Here is a 17,500-nt window from a genome sequence, read left to right as displayed (position 1 = left end):
GAACTGATTACACGGGGGAAACGAGAGGCAGTTTATTATGTAGATTTTTCTAATAGGCGCGATGAACCTTTTATATGCACTTTCCCATAAGCAGGACAGCACATACCACGACCTTTGACATACCAGTTGTGATGCACTGGCTGGGAATTGGAAAGGTCCAATGGGTTCGCCTATGAGGTTCGATCCCACAACCAAAGCACCCAAGGTGTGTGCTCTACGGACTGAGCAAAATTCCGGCCTCAGTAACACAGATGCCCGTTATATGATCTTAGCTGCTTAATTCTTCTTTGTTTTGCTAACTGACACATATTAGCAATGATTAAAGGGACTGCCCTGGCTTTGCAGTCATTGTAACATGTTTTCCACTAACAGAGCAATTTTAACGATTAAAGTTTCGTGGGTTTTTGTTTCAAATTGCCCAAATTGTATTCTACATCCAAATAATTTCGTACTTACGAAATGATTTATAATGGACGACCAATGTGGAAGTGCAATAGGACGATCAAATATATCAATCTAATTAAAATTAGCTCCACTATTACATGTGGATCTAACACCAGCCAGTTGGAGCTCATGTCCACCGTGTTAGATCCACATGTAATAGTGGAGCTAATTTTAATTAGATTGCCAAATATATATACAGAAACTGATATTCTGAACAATAAACTATATTCAAGATACAACTCTATATAGTTTAAAAAAATAATTTATACTATAATTACCATTATTAACTCACTTGCTGACCCAATTCGTAGACAAATAACGTGTAGTAGGTCTCAACATCTGCTGACTTCTGCGTTGCGGCTTGTTTGCAGTTGGTTGGTAATTCCATGTCATAAACCCATTTAATATTTACCGTTATTAACTCAACTAATAATGTTTTGCTGTCAGTAGGCCATGTGTTTACAGCCATCAAGACTAGTATACCTGAGTATACTATTTTGATGATATTTAGTTAAAGTGTATGACGTCATATTACTAGTGAGGCGACTTCATAACTTTGATTGACTAAATATCGGCTTATAGGATAAATAGAATTTTCTACTCGTGGTTTTTAATATATAAAAAAACTCAACCGTCGTCTAATTAAACCCTGACACTACCATATATGTTTCTGGAGTTAATACACTATTTAAAAAAAAAAAAACCCACACAAAACCCCCCAAAACCCCTCTCCTAAAAAAAACCCCAACAAAACAAAACCAACTCGTCTAGTTAATCGTTACTTGCCTCGGCAGAGCATCGACAAATACCGATTAACATTTTTAAACACACATTTTTTTTGGCCAAAAAATATACATTTTGTAGGCATACATACATATTTATATATAAAATTATATAATGTGCACACTGCGGGGAATGGTATGTAGCATCGGGTTACAATCAATAAAATTCTATAGTAAATGGGTAATGCATGCATAGCAATAATATACAGTATAATAACATATGTCATGTATCAATGTTGTCTGTTCTATGCGTGGTAGCAGTGTTCAAATACTTGCAACAATTTAATTTTTGTTTTGAATTGTCGCTAGACAGTAGTTGCATTAATTTAAATGTTGATGGTTTATTGTAATAAAAAGTTTTAATATATTTATTTTATGCTACTGAAGAAAGGACACACTAGAACAAAGTGATATTCGTCTTCTGCTACATTCATATTGCACAGACGACAAATTCTATTATTCCTGTCAATATTGTGGTATCTGCCCGTTTCTATAAAGAGATTATGAGATTATGAGATAATATTGTGGTATCTGCCCGTTTCTGTAAAGAGATATAAAGAGATCATCTATATTTACTCAAAATATGTTTGTATTTCAAGGCAATAGATTTCTGAAGATAAGGTTGTGAGCAATAATTATTAACAACGAATTTGTATAACAGACATTTTGGAGAATTGTTGAATACAGCATACATAGATTGGATAAATTGATCAGTCATTCTCTGTTTGAATAGTGATATAAATGTATTGCGATTTTCTACATTTTGATTATACCATATGTGACCAAAACCATTAGTGAGAAGCACATAGACTCGGTTGTTATTTTCCATATTAAGAAAAACCGCTCGTGATGAATCCTTTATTTATTATTTAGAAATATCTTATAATGGTTGGAAACTCTAAATAGTCTCGTTTATTTCCTCTGCACGGACATGACACACGGAAGCCTTCTGTGACACCTGGCTGCAAACACAAACTCATCTTGCAGACAATCTGTCATGTATAAAGTTTTGTGTAGAAAATGTGTGGCAAAAATGCCTCGAGCGCAATTGTCTCAGTTTTGAATGTCTTGTTCGTGACAAGTGAAGCAGAATTAAGTAGTGCATATTTGTCCAAGATAATTTAAAATCTGTCCAGAACTTCATCATAAAAAAACATAAATGTGTCGAGATAAGTTAACCGTTATTCGTTAAGGTAGACGCACACATGTACATTATAAAAACAAATGTGTCGAGATAAGTTAACCGTTATTCGTTAAGATAGACACACACGTGTACATTATAAAAACAAATGTGTCGAGATAAGTTAACCGTTATTCGTTAAGGTAGACACACACGTGTACATTATAAAAACAAATGTGTCGAGATAAGTTAACCGTTATTCGTTAAGGTAGACGCACACATGTACATTATAAAAACATAAATGTGTCGAGATAAGTTAACCGTTATTCGTTAAGGTAGACACACACATGTACATTATAAAAACATAAATGTGTCGAGATAAGTTAACCGTTATTCGTTAAGGTAGACACACACATGTACATTATAAAAACTAGTCTTTCTTCATTTTAAGGGGCGGGACGTAGCCCAGTGGCAAAGTGTTCGCTTGATGCGCGGTTGGTCTAGGATCGATCCCCGTCGGTGGACCCATTGGGCTATTTCTCGTTCCAACCAGTGCTCAACAACTGTGGTAACAAAGACCGTGGTATGTACTTTCCTGTCTGTGGGATGGTGCACAGAAAAGATCCCTTGCTGCAAATCGAAAAGAGTAGCCCATGAAGTGGCGACAGCGGGTTTCCTCTCTCAATATATGTGTGGTTGTCACGGAGATTCTATAATTCCCGTAACTGAGTAAAACACGATTATCAAAATATCTCTCCTAACTGTATATCTATTAGATCTCTCTGTAACAGGCTGTTAACCCTAGTATGGCTCGTCTCTAGGTATGAGCAGAGATACGATCTTATATAAGTATATATTATTATAGCACGTTAGTTCTCTAGAAAACACAACAAAAACACAATACACTTTGGAATCTGTATATATCCTACGCTGACAAATGTACAGCCGTAGTAGTAAATTAATAACAGCAATAATAACCACCCAGAACTGATCACTTAATTAGTTAATCTCTAGGTGTCTAGTTACACAATATGCGATTCACTTCACCGTTACACCACACCCACACGTGTGATAATCGAGAAACGCTTCTTGGGGAACTTAATTAATAAAGGAATTACAGCTCTATTCCTAACGGGTTAATTTTTAATTAACCCGTAACTACTCTTCCAGTAATCTGTAACACAATATTAATACTGGTACCTATCAAAATAAAGACAATAACCTACAGTTTACCTAAGGTCTTCTAGGATGACTGGCTAAGCTTTATATTACCAAATACTCATATAATGTTAGAACAAGAAGTCTACGATTTACTTCGTCAGATGACCGAAGACACTGTCTAAAGAATATTGGTATAATACAGTACTAAAATATTTAAAGTCACATCAATCACATCAAGGTTATACACAGAGCAGAAATGATATTTACCAAGTCCTAACGGACTACGTTCGTGATCCCCTCGAGTCGTCCTAATTCGTTCTCCCTGATATCTCTAAATTCTAGCTATTTATTATAAATCAGGATTTTGCCTGGGGATACAAGGCGGTACCTCACGTATCATCTCATATTCTACCTCGGTATTTTCTCTCTGATTGTCAGTCTGGCTGTCGCCAACCGCGAGCAATCTCCTGGCCATAAACAGCACTACCGGAGATATTATGTAACTACTAGCCACATGGCCTCCGCAGCTGGCTGAGGGTGTGTATTGGAATGTCCGATCGTGCGAAGTATTACGTAACAAGTTGCCCATCTGGGCTACGGGCAATAAACTGCACACGGCCCTCTAACACAATTAAAATCGCCACAGGCGAAACAAATTTAAGAGCATGTTCCGTGACAGTGGTCCATAACCATATGTCCGACGCCATATAACCGTAAAGAAAATGTGTTGAGTGCGTCGTTAATTAAAACATTTCCTTCCTTCCTTCTTCATTTTAACTGTTAAATACTATTGCAATTCTTATGTTACCAGCTTTATGTGTAACGGTATTGTTGTATATACTGTGTGGCAGAAGCCTTGTAAGATGCTTGAGACTCTTAACAACCAATTCGAAAACCGTTTATTTTGAAACGGTAACAACATGTGTTTCACACAAGTGATTCACATGTATCTTGTCAGTTTAATTTTAAGGCTTTGTATCTTATGAAAATCCTGAACGATTAGTACTGTCTGCTAATATTAAGAAAACCTCACAAAAACCCAAACAACAACCACACAGTCACGAAATCACATACACACACACGCACGCACGCACACACACACACACACAAACACGCACACACACACACACACACACACACACACACACAAAAACACACACACACACACACACACACACACACAATAATAATAAAAAAAAAACCCAAACAAAAATAACTACAAAAACAACACAATTAAACAACAGCAACAACAACAAACAAACAAAAACAACAACAACAAAAGAAGACAAAGCAAAATTAATAAAAACCCCACAAACCCCCCTCTCCCCTACTCCCCCCAAAAAAAACCCTCGAAGAAAATAATATAAATAAATAAATGAATGAATGAATGTTTAACTACGCACCAGCACATAAAGAAAAAAAGAAAAAAGAAAAAGAAAAAGAAACCCAACCACTGATATTAAAAGCGCCGAAACATTATAGTTTGACATTTACAATAATTAATTGATATATAGGGGCGAGACGTAGCCCAGTGGTAAAGAACTCGCTCGATGCGCGGTCGGTCTTGGATCGATCCCCGTCGGTGGGCCTATTGGGCTATTTCTCGTTGCAGCCAGTGGACTGGTATATCAAAGGCAGTGGTATGTACTACCCTGTCTGTGGGATGGTGTATATAAAAGATCCCTTGCTGCTATTCAAAAAGAGTAGCCCATGAAGTGGCGACAGCGGGTTTCCTTTATCACTATCTGTGTGGTCCTTAACCATGTGTCTGACGCCATATAACCGTAAATAAAATGTGGTGAGTGCGTCTTTAAATAAAATATGTCCTTCTTTCTTTAATTGATATGTTTTCTGTATAGGCTGAACAACTGCCGAGATGCCATGAAGGTTGCTAGGCAACACTTTGGGATTCCCCTGGTGCTGCGGCCCGAGGACCTGGCGAGTCCTCAACTGGACGAGAGGTCGGCCATCACGTACCTGTCTTACTTCATCAAGGTGGACGGGCCCGGGTACGTGGCCACGCTAGAGAAGCTCCAGTACAGGCTGAGAAACCGAAGTGTCAGGAACTTCACGGTGAGTACGACGGGCTCAGGTGCGTGGCCACGCTAGAGAAACTCCAGTACAGACTGAGAAACAGAAGTGAGAGGAACTTCACGGTGAGTACGCCGGGCTCGGGTACGTGGCCACGCTAAAACAAAATCCAGTACAGACTGAGAAACAAAAGTGTGAGGAACTTCACGGTGAGTACGACGGGCTCGGGTACGTGGCCACGCTAGAAAAACTCCAGTACAGACTGAGAAACAGAAGTGTCAGGAACTTCACGGTGAGTACGACTGGCCCGGGTACGTGGCCACGCTGGAGAAACTCCAGTACAGACTGAGAAACAGAAGTGTGAGGAACTTTACGGTGAGTACGCCAGGCTCGGGTACGTGGCCACGCTAAAAAAAAACATCCAGTACAGACTGAGAAACAGAAGTGTGAGGAACTTCACGGTGAGTACGACGGGCTCGGGTACGTGGCCACGCTAGAGAAACTCCAGTACAGACTGAGAAACAGAAGTGTCAGGAACTTCACTGTGAGTACGACTGGCCCGGGTACGTGGCCACGCTAGAGAAACTCCAGTACCGACTGAGAAACAGAAGTGTCAGGAACTTCACGGTGAGTAGGCTACGACGGGCCTGGGTATGTAATCACGCTAGAGAAACTCCAGTACAGGCTGAGAAACAGAAGTGTGAGGAACTTCACGGTGAGTACGACTGGCCCGGGTACGTGGCCACGCTGGAGAAACTCCAGTACAGGCTGAGAAACAGAAGTGTGAGGAACTTCACGGTGAGTACGACTGGCCCGGGTACGTGGCCACGCTGGAGAAACTCCAGTACAGGCTGAGAAACAGAAGTGTGAGGAACTTCACGGTGAGTACGACTGGCCCGGGTACGTGGCCACGCTGGAGAAACTCCAGTACAGGCTGAGAAACAGAAGTGTGAGGAACTTCACGGTGAGTACCATCCAATTAATCTTCGCGAAGGTGGTGACATAGCCTAGAGGTAAAGCGCTCGCTTGATGCGCGGTCGGTCTAGGATCGATCCACGTCGGTGGGCCGATTGGACTATTTTTAATTCCAGCCAGTGCACAACGCTTGGTATATCAAAGGCTATGGTATGTGCTATCCTGTCTGTTGGATGATGCATATAAAAAGATCCCTTGCTACTAATGACAAAATGTAGCGGGTTTCCTCTCTAAGACAATATACCAAATGTTTGACATCCTATAAACGATGATTAATAAATCAATGTGCTCTAGTATTGTCGTTAAACAAAACAAAGAAACAAACTTCTTCTCAAGCTATGATTTCTTGATCTGCACGAATATATACAGGGTATTGGTGTGGGGCATCAGTCAGTACGGAATAGGAGCCTCGGATTGCGAAGATGGGGCCAACAATACTGACAGAAATAATAAAACAACACAAATTGTTTATTGACAATATATATATATATATATATATATATATATATATATATATATATATATATATATATATATATATAACTGATGAACCTACGTTTGATCTCGATAATAATTTGATCTATAAAACGTTTTTGAATCGTCCTGAAATTGCAATAAACTCTTTGAATGCACCTGGTAGAATTCAGATTTTGTAAACATCTTGTTTTCATGAATTTCCACATAAAAAACCTCAGATGTATGCCTACTGTCTTTGTTTAAAAACTAAAGACATATACCATATTTAGCTGTCAGAAATGATTTGACGAAACCCCAGCATCCATGCTTAAAAAGTCTAGCATCTTGATCAAAGGTCTTATCATATGTGCAAGCTTGGGAAGTAGAAATTTTAACCTTTGTTAGAACCGGAACGTCGAAAAACTAGAAAGGACTGGAACTTAAAATGTTCTATAAAGGTACTTTAAAGGGACATTCCTGAGTTTGCTGCAATTTTTAAGATGTTATCGGCTAACAAAGACTTTTGAACGATTGTAATTAATTATCAAATATATTTTTTTGCATAAAATATTAGTGGCTGTATATTAAACGTGTTTCTGATCGTTCTAATATTTCTACTAGGTTAAATTTCATTTTATTTCCTAAAATATGTTTTTTCGTACGTACGAAATTATTTGAAGACAAAATCCAGTTTGGGTTTCTTACAAATATTAAGGCGACCATAAACACATTGAATATACAGACACTGATATTCTAAACAAGAAAATATATTTAATATGTAAGTTTAATCGTAGAAATATTTTATTAGTCGGAAACATCTTACAATGCAGCAAACTCAAGAATGTCCCTTTAAAACTTTTAGTATGACTGTTACGGGCCGTAAATTTTTTTCACATCGAACTTAATATGTAGACAGATTTTCTTTTTCTTTAGCTTTGAGTCCAGACCAAAGTTTCAGATTGACAGGCCTAATCTATCAATACTCACAATAAAAACAAACAAATCAAATTCACTGTAATTACGGTTGAAATTCTATCATTTCACAGACCGACCTCGGTGGCGTCGTGTTTAGGCCATCGGTCTACAGGCTGGTAGGTACTGGGTTCGGATCCCAGTCGAGGCATGGAATTTTTAATCCAGATATCGACTCCAAACCCTGAGTGAGGCTCATTGGGTTTCAGACATTGCACCGACCAGTGATCCATAACTGGTTCAACAAAGGCCATGATTTGTGCTATCCTACCTGTGGAAAGCGCAAATAAAAGATCCCTTACTGCTAATCGGAAAGAGTAGCCCATGTAGTGACGACAGCCGGTTTCCTCTCAGAACTCTGTGTGGTCCTTAACCATATGTCTGACGCCATATAACCGTAAATAAAATGTGTTGAGTGCGTCGTTAAATAAAACATTTCTTTCTTTTTCTTTCTATCATTTTACAGTTACATAACTAAATATAGCGATATTTCCGTAAAACAATGATAGTATAATATGTTTGTATTTTCTGTTCAGACTGACTGGCATGATGGTCGCGCCCTCTGTGAATTGGTTTACACTTCCGGTGTAAATATTCCTGGATGGCCAGAATTGGAAGGAACGCCGCTTCAGAACTTACAGCTAGGTATGTTTTTCACTTCTTTTTTTTTTTATGTAACTTAAATAACAACAATAATGTTAATGATGATGATGATGATGATGATGATGATAATATTGATGATAATGATGATGATGATAATATTAAATACATACATTAACTTGTTATGAAAGCAGCAAGAACAACATCATTAACAATAACAACAACAAAGAGCAATAGCAATAATCATTTTCAAAACCCATTAATAACGACTACTGATTGAGTAAAATGTTGAAGGTTGTCGAATAGACAATGGCGGCTTAATATTATGAATCTATATAAAGTATAGTTCTTAACGTGCAATATTTATTCAACAAAATTAAATAAGTGACAGTGGATATGTTTAGTATTTTCTATACATTTGTATTTGGTTTTATAAAGCATATAAAGCTTGTTTCACTGTTCAAAATTCACAACTTTTACAGTGGTTTTACATAATTATATAGTTTTTCTGTTTTTAATGTCAATAATAATCTTCACATACTTACCTTTGTTTGACACACAATAGCTTATGTGTATGTTTGTGCCTGGGTATCTTTTAACATTCATTCTTTCATTCGTTCATTCATTCGTTCATTCGTTCATTCGTTCATTCATTCATTCATTCATTCATTCATTCATTCGTTCGTTCATTCATTCATTCATTCGTTCGTTCGTTCGTTCGTTCGTTCGTTCGTTCGTTCATTCATTCATTCGTTCATTCATTCGTTCGTTCGTTCGTTCGTTCGTTCATTCGTTCGTTCGTTTCGTTCGTTCGTTCGTTCGTACGTTCATTCACTCACTGTCTCATTCATTCATTCATTCTTTCTTTCTTTCGTTCGTTCGTGCGTTCGTTCTTTCATTCATTCTTTCTTTCATTCATTCATTTACTGGTCAAACAATGTTTACATATCACCTATGATCAAAACTTGTTAATATAACACAAAGAAAACCTGAATTTTGTTGAGTCTAGATTATTTATAAATAACTACAATTTGTTTTTTACCCATCACACCTCAGGCGAGCACTTTACATTGAGCTACATCTAATCCTTTTGTGACTCGATGTAAACAACCAATGCCAAACAGAGAAGACCCCCAACCTAAAGCGACATCCCCATACACTCGCCTTACCAGAAACATAGCCTTTATACACGTATATACATTATTTCCACCTGATAAAGTTTGTTTGCCTTATCTATCAAACTGAAATAAATATCAAATCTGATGTAGAGATAGACAATGTGTAGATTTTTTCTGACATATCAATTCTTGCGTGTCGAAAGTTCAAATGGCCAATAGTAGCCTCCAGATACCTTCTAGATTTGTCACAGAAGTTCAAACTAGTACGTGCTACGTGTATGGCGGTGGGAGAACTTCCAGATTCGCACCCATAAGGTCAGTTCATACTTTGGTCAGCGACCGCATCGGATACTGAAATTAAGATTTTATTTTCAACTTATTTTTGTGCTTATATCCAATTAAGGTTCAAGCACGCTGTCCTGGGCACACACCTCAGCTATCTGGGCATCTGTCCAGGACAGTGGATTAGTTGTTAGTTGGTTGGTGGTTAGTGAGAGAGAAGAAGGTGTAGTGGCCTTACACCTACCCACTGAGCCCTTAAGGACTCGATCTGGGTGGGAGCCGGTACCGGGCTGCGAACCCTGTACCTACCAGCCTGTAGTTCGATGGCTTAACCACTGCGCCACTGAGGCCGGTTGCGTATTACAGACAAATGGAATTTGCACCTGAATCCGTATCTGTATACGTATACGTAATTCATAATGTATAGAGGTAATAGGGATACGTAAACGCATATGTGCATATTGAATTTATTCAGCTGTTTTGTATAGAAAGTGATTGTTACGAATTACGCATTACGGATTATGAGAAGTTAAAGTCTGTTTTGTTTAACGACACCACTAGAGTACGGATTATGAATACGTATAGGCAGAAGGGATAACATTTGAAATTATAGTCGAAATTGGTCTTTGAGGGGTTGAATTTATATACATACTAGTATAAGATGAGATTTTCTTTAGTCTGTGCGAACAAGATGGCGGCCATTTTCCAATGATTTCCACAAGTCTATCGTTAAACATATACTTCTCTTTACGTACACCACTTCCAAGGCGATTTTTATGTCAAATTCGAAGTTTTCTGTGTTAGTATGTTTATTACTTCTGCTTGTAATACTGTCAGTTATGGGTTAGTAAAAATTAAAATGGCCGATGAAAATGGCAGCATTTTAAAAATTAAATTCTAATAATATTCACGATACTAAAACACACAAATTTAATGTCAAATATAAATTTTTAATCATCTACAAGTTTTGTTTACAAGTTTTGAACACTGCTAAAGGAAAATGTAATAAATGATTGTACAAAATGATCAATCAAAACGGGATAGGCTATACCAGTGATCAAAAGAAAGCATTGTTGTTATTATCACGACTCCCAATATATGGCACCTACTATACCGCCATGATGGCATGAATGAATCAATGAATGTATGAATGTTTGACACCCCAGCACACACACACACGCACACGCACACGCACACGCACACGCACACACACACACCGGCTATTGGGTGTCAAACAAAATTATAAAATTATTAATAAAAATAGTGTAGGTCACGTTACATTTATGAAAGACACAATTGAGTATATTAACACTGTATGAGAAAAAGACAAAAATAAACGCTATGGTCAGACCATGAACACAGTGTTTGGAGCTGTGGCAATCATAAGCGTACAAGACAGGGGGACAGGGTGGAGTTGGGGTTAACTGCACCTCTAGTGCTGGAGCAAAAGCTCAAATTCGGGCCAAAATGGGATATATATTCGGGCAAAATGTGCTAATCTGAGACCTTTTAACCATGTCTCAAAATTAGTTGAAATCCATGTCAAAATGCGTAATGATTCGTATATCTGTTTGGTAGTATTTCGGGCATTCTTGTTTAATTCGGGCAAAAGCCAGCGTTCCCCCTCCTACTCCTACAAAAATGGGAGCCCGTACGCCTATGGTGGTAAACACACCAATAGTGCACCAAATTGTCAATACAGAACTAAAAACTTAAAATTTCCACAAGATACTAAACATGTGCTGGGTTTGCCACTCTCAAGCAAGCCCATGGGAATGTTGCCACCCCTGCACCACGATGAGAAACATGTGTTGTGTTTGCCACTTTCAATCAAGCCCATGAGAATGTTGCAACCCCTGCACCACGATGAGAAACATGTGCTGTGTTTGCCACACTCAAGCAAGCCCATGAGAATGTTGCCACCCCTGCACCACGATGAGAAACATGTTCTGTGTTTGCCACTCTCAGGCCAGCCCATGAGAATGTTGCCACCTCTGCACCACGATGAGAAACATGTTCTGTGTTTGCCACTGTCAGGCCAGCCCATGAGAATGTTGCCATCCCTGCACCACGATTAGAAACATGTGCTGTATTTGCCACTCTCAGGCAAGCCCATGAGAATGTTGCCATCCCTGCACCACGATTAGAAACATGTGCTGTATTTGCCACTCTCAGGCAAGCCCATGAGAATGTTGCCATCCCTGCACCACGATGAGAAATATGTGCTGTATTTGCCACTCTCAGGCAAGCCCATGAGAATGTTACCATCCCTGCACCACGATTAGAAACATGTGCTGTATTTGCCACTCTCAGGCAAGCCCATGAGAATGTTGCCATCCCTGCACCACGATTAGAAACATGTGCTGTATTTGCCACTCTCAGGCAAGCCCATGATAATGTTGCCATCCCTGCACCACGATTAGAAACATGTGCTGTATTTGCCACTCTCAAGCAAGCCCATGAGAATGTTGCCATCCCTGCACCACGATGAGAAACATGTGCTGTATTTGCCACTCTCAGGCAAGCCCATGAGAATGTTGCCATCCCTGCACCACGATTAGAAACATGTGCTGTATTTGCCACTCTTAGGCAAGCCCATGAGAATGTTGCCAGCCCTGCACCACGATGAGAAATATGTGCTGTATTTGCCACTCTCGAGCAAGCCCATGTGAATGTTGCCACCCCTGCAACACGATGAAGAATAAGTGCTGTATTTGCCACTCTCAAGCAAGCCCATGTGAATGTTGCCACCCCTGCACCACGATGAGGAACAGCACACCCAGGGGCCTGAATGGATGATTGAAAGCTTAACAAAACCCCGACAGTAAGAACCGAGATAGTAATGCATAAAGTGACCACACATTGTGCTGTACACAATACCGCCCTCATATTTACATACACTATATACTGGTAGACATAAATAACGCAATGGGTATTTCACAGAATATGTTACTATAGAAATATTGATATATGTGACATATTGGTATCAACTATAACTGAAAGAGGATATTGTTCAACTTTGGACAAAAAAAACCCCCAAACTGGGATAAAATGCGTTCGAACTAACACCCCCCCCCCCCCACCCCCCCCCCAGCTTGGAGTTTATTACAACACCATAGCATTGCATAAGAACATTATTTTGCCCTTGTGTTGCTGATTTTCGTCTCCGTATAAAAGCAATGAGGTTTTTTGCATTATATGTTTTTGTTCTGGCACGATAAGTAATACTGGGAAAATATTGCGTTGTTACAATGAAAGAAGGAAATATTTATTTATCGACGCACTCAACACATTTTATTTATGGTTATATGGCGTCAGACATATGGTTAAGGACCACACAGGTATTGAGAGAGGAAACCCGCTGTCGCCACTTCATGGGCTACTCTTTTTGATTAGCAGCAAGGGATCTTTTATATGCACCATCTCACAGACTGGATAGTACATACCACGGCCTTTGTTACACCAGTTGTGGATCACTGGCTGGAACGAGAAATAGCCCAATGGGTCCACTAACGGGGATCGATCCTAGACCGACCGCGCATCAAGCGAACGCTTTACCACTGGGATACTTCTCGCCCCTTGTTGCAATGTACATCACATTGTGTTTTTTGTTTCAAATGCATTTCATTTCCTTTTCCCCCGATCTGAACAATAGCCTCTTTCAGTTACAGCTTGTTTAATATACATATTATGACATTTCTGTAAGAACTATTCACTGAAATACCCATTGAGTTACGTTTGTCTCTGAGTATACGATTTACTTTGAGATACACTGTCACCTTCACTCGCCCTATATACTGACATAAGACATGCCAGGGTATCTGCAAACATAACCGAATCATCTGATGCATCCCTTGGCCACGTTGCCCTACATTTGCATACTGCTGTGTAAGGTTGTCCATTGTCGAGACAGGAGCACTTTGAAGCACAAGAAATGAACCGTTATTTTTGCGCAAGGTCGTACAGCGATTCAGGGGAAATTGGTGTCTGGTTTGTTAGCTTTCGTACCACAGACTCATCAAGTGTTTTCTCAAAATGAAATTCAGCTGGATTCCGGAACTTGAGGAAAGTGTCTGTAATGCATTTGTCAAATTTCTCTTTCTTAAATATTTCTATTTAAAAAAAAAAATGTCATTACATATGTTTCTAATATGGAAAAATTGACTAAATTATTTTATTGCTTAAAATTTTGCTTACTATTTAAAGAGCAACATATATTTGGCAACAAAAATGTTTTGGAATCATTTAAATTCCTCCCAGAATTAATTTTAATGTTTAATGGTTTTCTTGGTTTTTTTTAAAGGGACATTCCTGAGTTTGCTGCACTTTTTAAGATGTTATCGACTAACAAAGACTTTTTAACGATTGTAATTACATATGAAATATATTTTTCTGCATAAAATATTATTGGCTGTATATTAAACGTGTTTCTGATCGTACTAATATTTGTATTAGGTTAAATTTAATTTTATTTCCAAAATTTTATTTTTTCGTACGTACGAAATTATTTGAAAACAAAATCCAATTTGGGTTTCTTACACATATTAAGACAACCAGAAACACATTGAATATACAGACACTGATATGCTAAACAAGAAAATATATTTAATATGTAAGTTTAATCGTAGAAATATTTTATTAGTCGGAAACATCTTACAATGCAACAAACTCAGGAATGTCCCTTTAAGACATAGTTTTAAAATATACGTACCTTGATTTTTGTATTGTATTGTACTTTCCCCGCAGCTTTTTACACTGAAGTTATACATAAATATTTAATATTTTTTATTTTATATGTAAATAATCATATTCCCGTACTTATCTCTGTTTGACACCGGGCGGGACGTAACCCAGTGGTACAGCACTCGCCTGATGCGCCATCGATCTAGGATCGATCCCCGTCGGTGGGCCCATTGGGCTATTTCTCATTCCAGCCAGTGCTCCACAACTGGTGTAACAAAGGCCGTGGTATGTACTATCTTGTCTGTAGGATGGTGCATATAAAATATCCATTGCTGCTAATCGAAAATAGTAACCCATGAAGTGTCGACAGCAGGTTTCCTCTCTCAATATCTGTGTGGTCCTTAACCATATGTTCGACGCCATATAACTGTAAATAAAATGTGTTGAGTGCGTCGTTAAATAAAATATTTCCTTCCTTCCCAATAACCAATGTGTAATTTTGTGCTGAGGTGTCGTAAAACATTCATTCATTCATTCATTCATTCATTCATTCACTCACTCATTCATTCATTCATTCATTCATTCATTCATTCATTCAGTCAGTCACCCATACAATCATTCATTCGTTCATTAAACTGCGTTTGATAGTTTGTATTCTTGTATATCTCTCTAAATTATATTATTGATAAAAAATATCGTGGTTTTATAGGTGTGGTTTTTTTTTTTTTTTTTTAAACATTTTCAGTGCTAACGTTTATAAATAAAATAAATGTTAAACACGTTTTAAAATAGCACACGTTCATGTTCTTCACTTAAAGTAAATATGCAAAGTGTTTTATGACTGCTAACAAAATCGGCGAAGCGTGTAAATGCCTTCTTCTCTATGCGTGATAAAAATTGCTTTTCGAATGACTGCTTAGACAGCGTGACACGTATTTTTGCATAAACAGGATAATCCAGTCACAAGCAACCGCCTAGAGGTCACGGCTAAAAGCCGGATTTTAACGCACAAGTGCTTGACGGACATCTTCGTACATTTTTATCATTGGTGTTGTATCCCATGCTTTGTCTCCTATATTACGTGTTACTAACATATTTACAAGTCATTTAAATCTATCAAAAGTATTTTATTTCATATCATTTATTTACGTGCTTATTAAGATCCAAGCACGCTGTCCTGGACACACACCTCAGCTATCTGGGCTGTCTGTCCAGGACAGCGGGTTAGTTGTTAGTGGTTAGTGAGAGAAAAGACGGTGTAGTGGCCTAACACCTATCCTATTGAGTCGTTAAAACTCGCTCTGGGTGGGAGCAGGTACCGGGCTGCGAGCCCTGTACCTACCAGGCTTATGTCCGATGGCCTAACCACAATGCCAGCGAGGCCGGTAAAGTATTAATGTCATGGTAAGTTCCAGGCGTAACATATACTAGTTGCAGTAATGGCTTTAATCATAACGATGAGTTTGAATACTTAAGATTTAAAAAAAAAATATTTTCATCATTAGATTGTTCCAACCAGTGCACCACAACTGGTCAAAGGTCGTGGTATGTGCTTTCCTGTCTGTGGGGAAATTTCATATAAAAGATCTCTTGCTGCATTAGGAAAGATGTAGCGGGTTTCCTCTAATGACTACGTGTCAGAATTACCAAATGTTTGACATCCAATAGCCAATCAATGTGCTCTAGTGGTGTCGTTAAACAAAACAAATTTCAACATTACATTGTGAAACATCCTTATAGTAGCACTAAACCAAATAACTTCCGGCTGGGTCAAAGTTCGAGGTGCACCGAACTTTTGATAAAGAAGTTAACACCACAAGTCCTGTGATTGGTTATAAATGTGAGTGTGTTGGTTGTAAAAGAAATAGTTTCATCTGAGCTAAAAATGTGTACAATTTTAATTCATTTAGTACCACTGTGTCAAGTAGCCTTACGCTTGGAACATGTATGGGGTACATGTAACAAAAAAGTTCTCAAATTTTGTACGAAACTAGGGGTGTTGTAAAAACGAAAGGTACCCTTTTCTGCAGTTAATACTTTGAGGTAGCGGTTGTAGTACTGATATTTATGGGTCATAGTTTGGTTGATATATTGCATATAGTGTTTTGAACACAAACGTTAACATGGGATTTTATTTCGTATAGTCCGACCTTATCATTACTAAAAAGAAAGACAGAACTAAACAGCTTGGTATGGAATCCCTCCGGATTCCTGGGGGTGGGGGTGATCTATGCCGCCCCTTGGGCTATTTCTCGTCCCAGCCAGTGCACCACGACTGGTATATCAAAGGCAGTGGTATGTGCTATCCTGTCTGTGGGATGGTGCATATAAAAAATCCCTTGCTACTAATGGAAAAATGTAGCGGATTTCCTCTAAGACTATATGTAAAAATTACCAAATGTTTGACATCCAATAGCCAATGATTAATAAATCAACGTGCTCTAGTGGTATCGTTAAACAAAACAAACATTTTGGTCTATGCCAAGCTGCTTGGTACAAATGTTTGTGAAAGCCAAATCAATCTCACCTCTACATGTACAGAATGGTACATGAGTGGCCGTCATATACCACTTAAAGGGGCATTCCTGAGTTTGTTGCAATTTTAAAGATGTTATCGACCAACAGAGACATTTTGACGACTATAATTACATGTAAAATATATTTTTCTGCATAAAATATTAGTGGCTGTATATTAAACGTGTTTCTGATCGTTCTAATATTTGTACTAGGTTAAATTTTATTTTATTTCCTAAAAAAGATTTTTTTGTACGTACGAAATTATTTGAAGACAAAATCCAGTTTGGGCTTCTTACAAATATTAAGATGACCAGAAATACATTGAATATACAGACACTGATATTCTAAACAAGAAAAAA

General features: G+C 38.3%; 1 protein-coding gene across 2 annotated transcripts in view; it reads left to right on the top strand.

The window, feature by feature from the left end:
• The window catches only part of LOC121374016 (filamin-C-like), a 96,895-nt gene that overhangs the window by 35,591 nt on the left and 43,804 nt on the right, over positions 1-17,500 (top strand). For both annotated transcript variants that reach the window (XM_041500891.1, XM_041500901.1), the window contains exons 4-5: positions 5,367-5,580; positions 8,478-8,586. In XM_041500891.1, the coding sequence (XP_041356825.1) occupies positions 5,367-5,580; positions 8,478-8,586 (323 nt within the window). The remainder of the gene's footprint in view (positions 1-5,366; positions 5,581-8,477; positions 8,587-17,500) is intronic.

The sequence above is a fragment of the Gigantopelta aegis genome, chromosome 1 (genome assembly GCF_016097555.1).
Source record: "Gigantopelta aegis isolate Gae_Host chromosome 1, Gae_host_genome, whole genome shotgun sequence".
NCBI lineage: Eukaryota > Metazoa > Mollusca > Gastropoda > Neomphalida > Peltospiridae > Gigantopelta > Gigantopelta aegis.
Note: the sequence above shows the minus strand (reverse complement) of the source record. Positions and strands in the feature narration are given on the sequence as shown.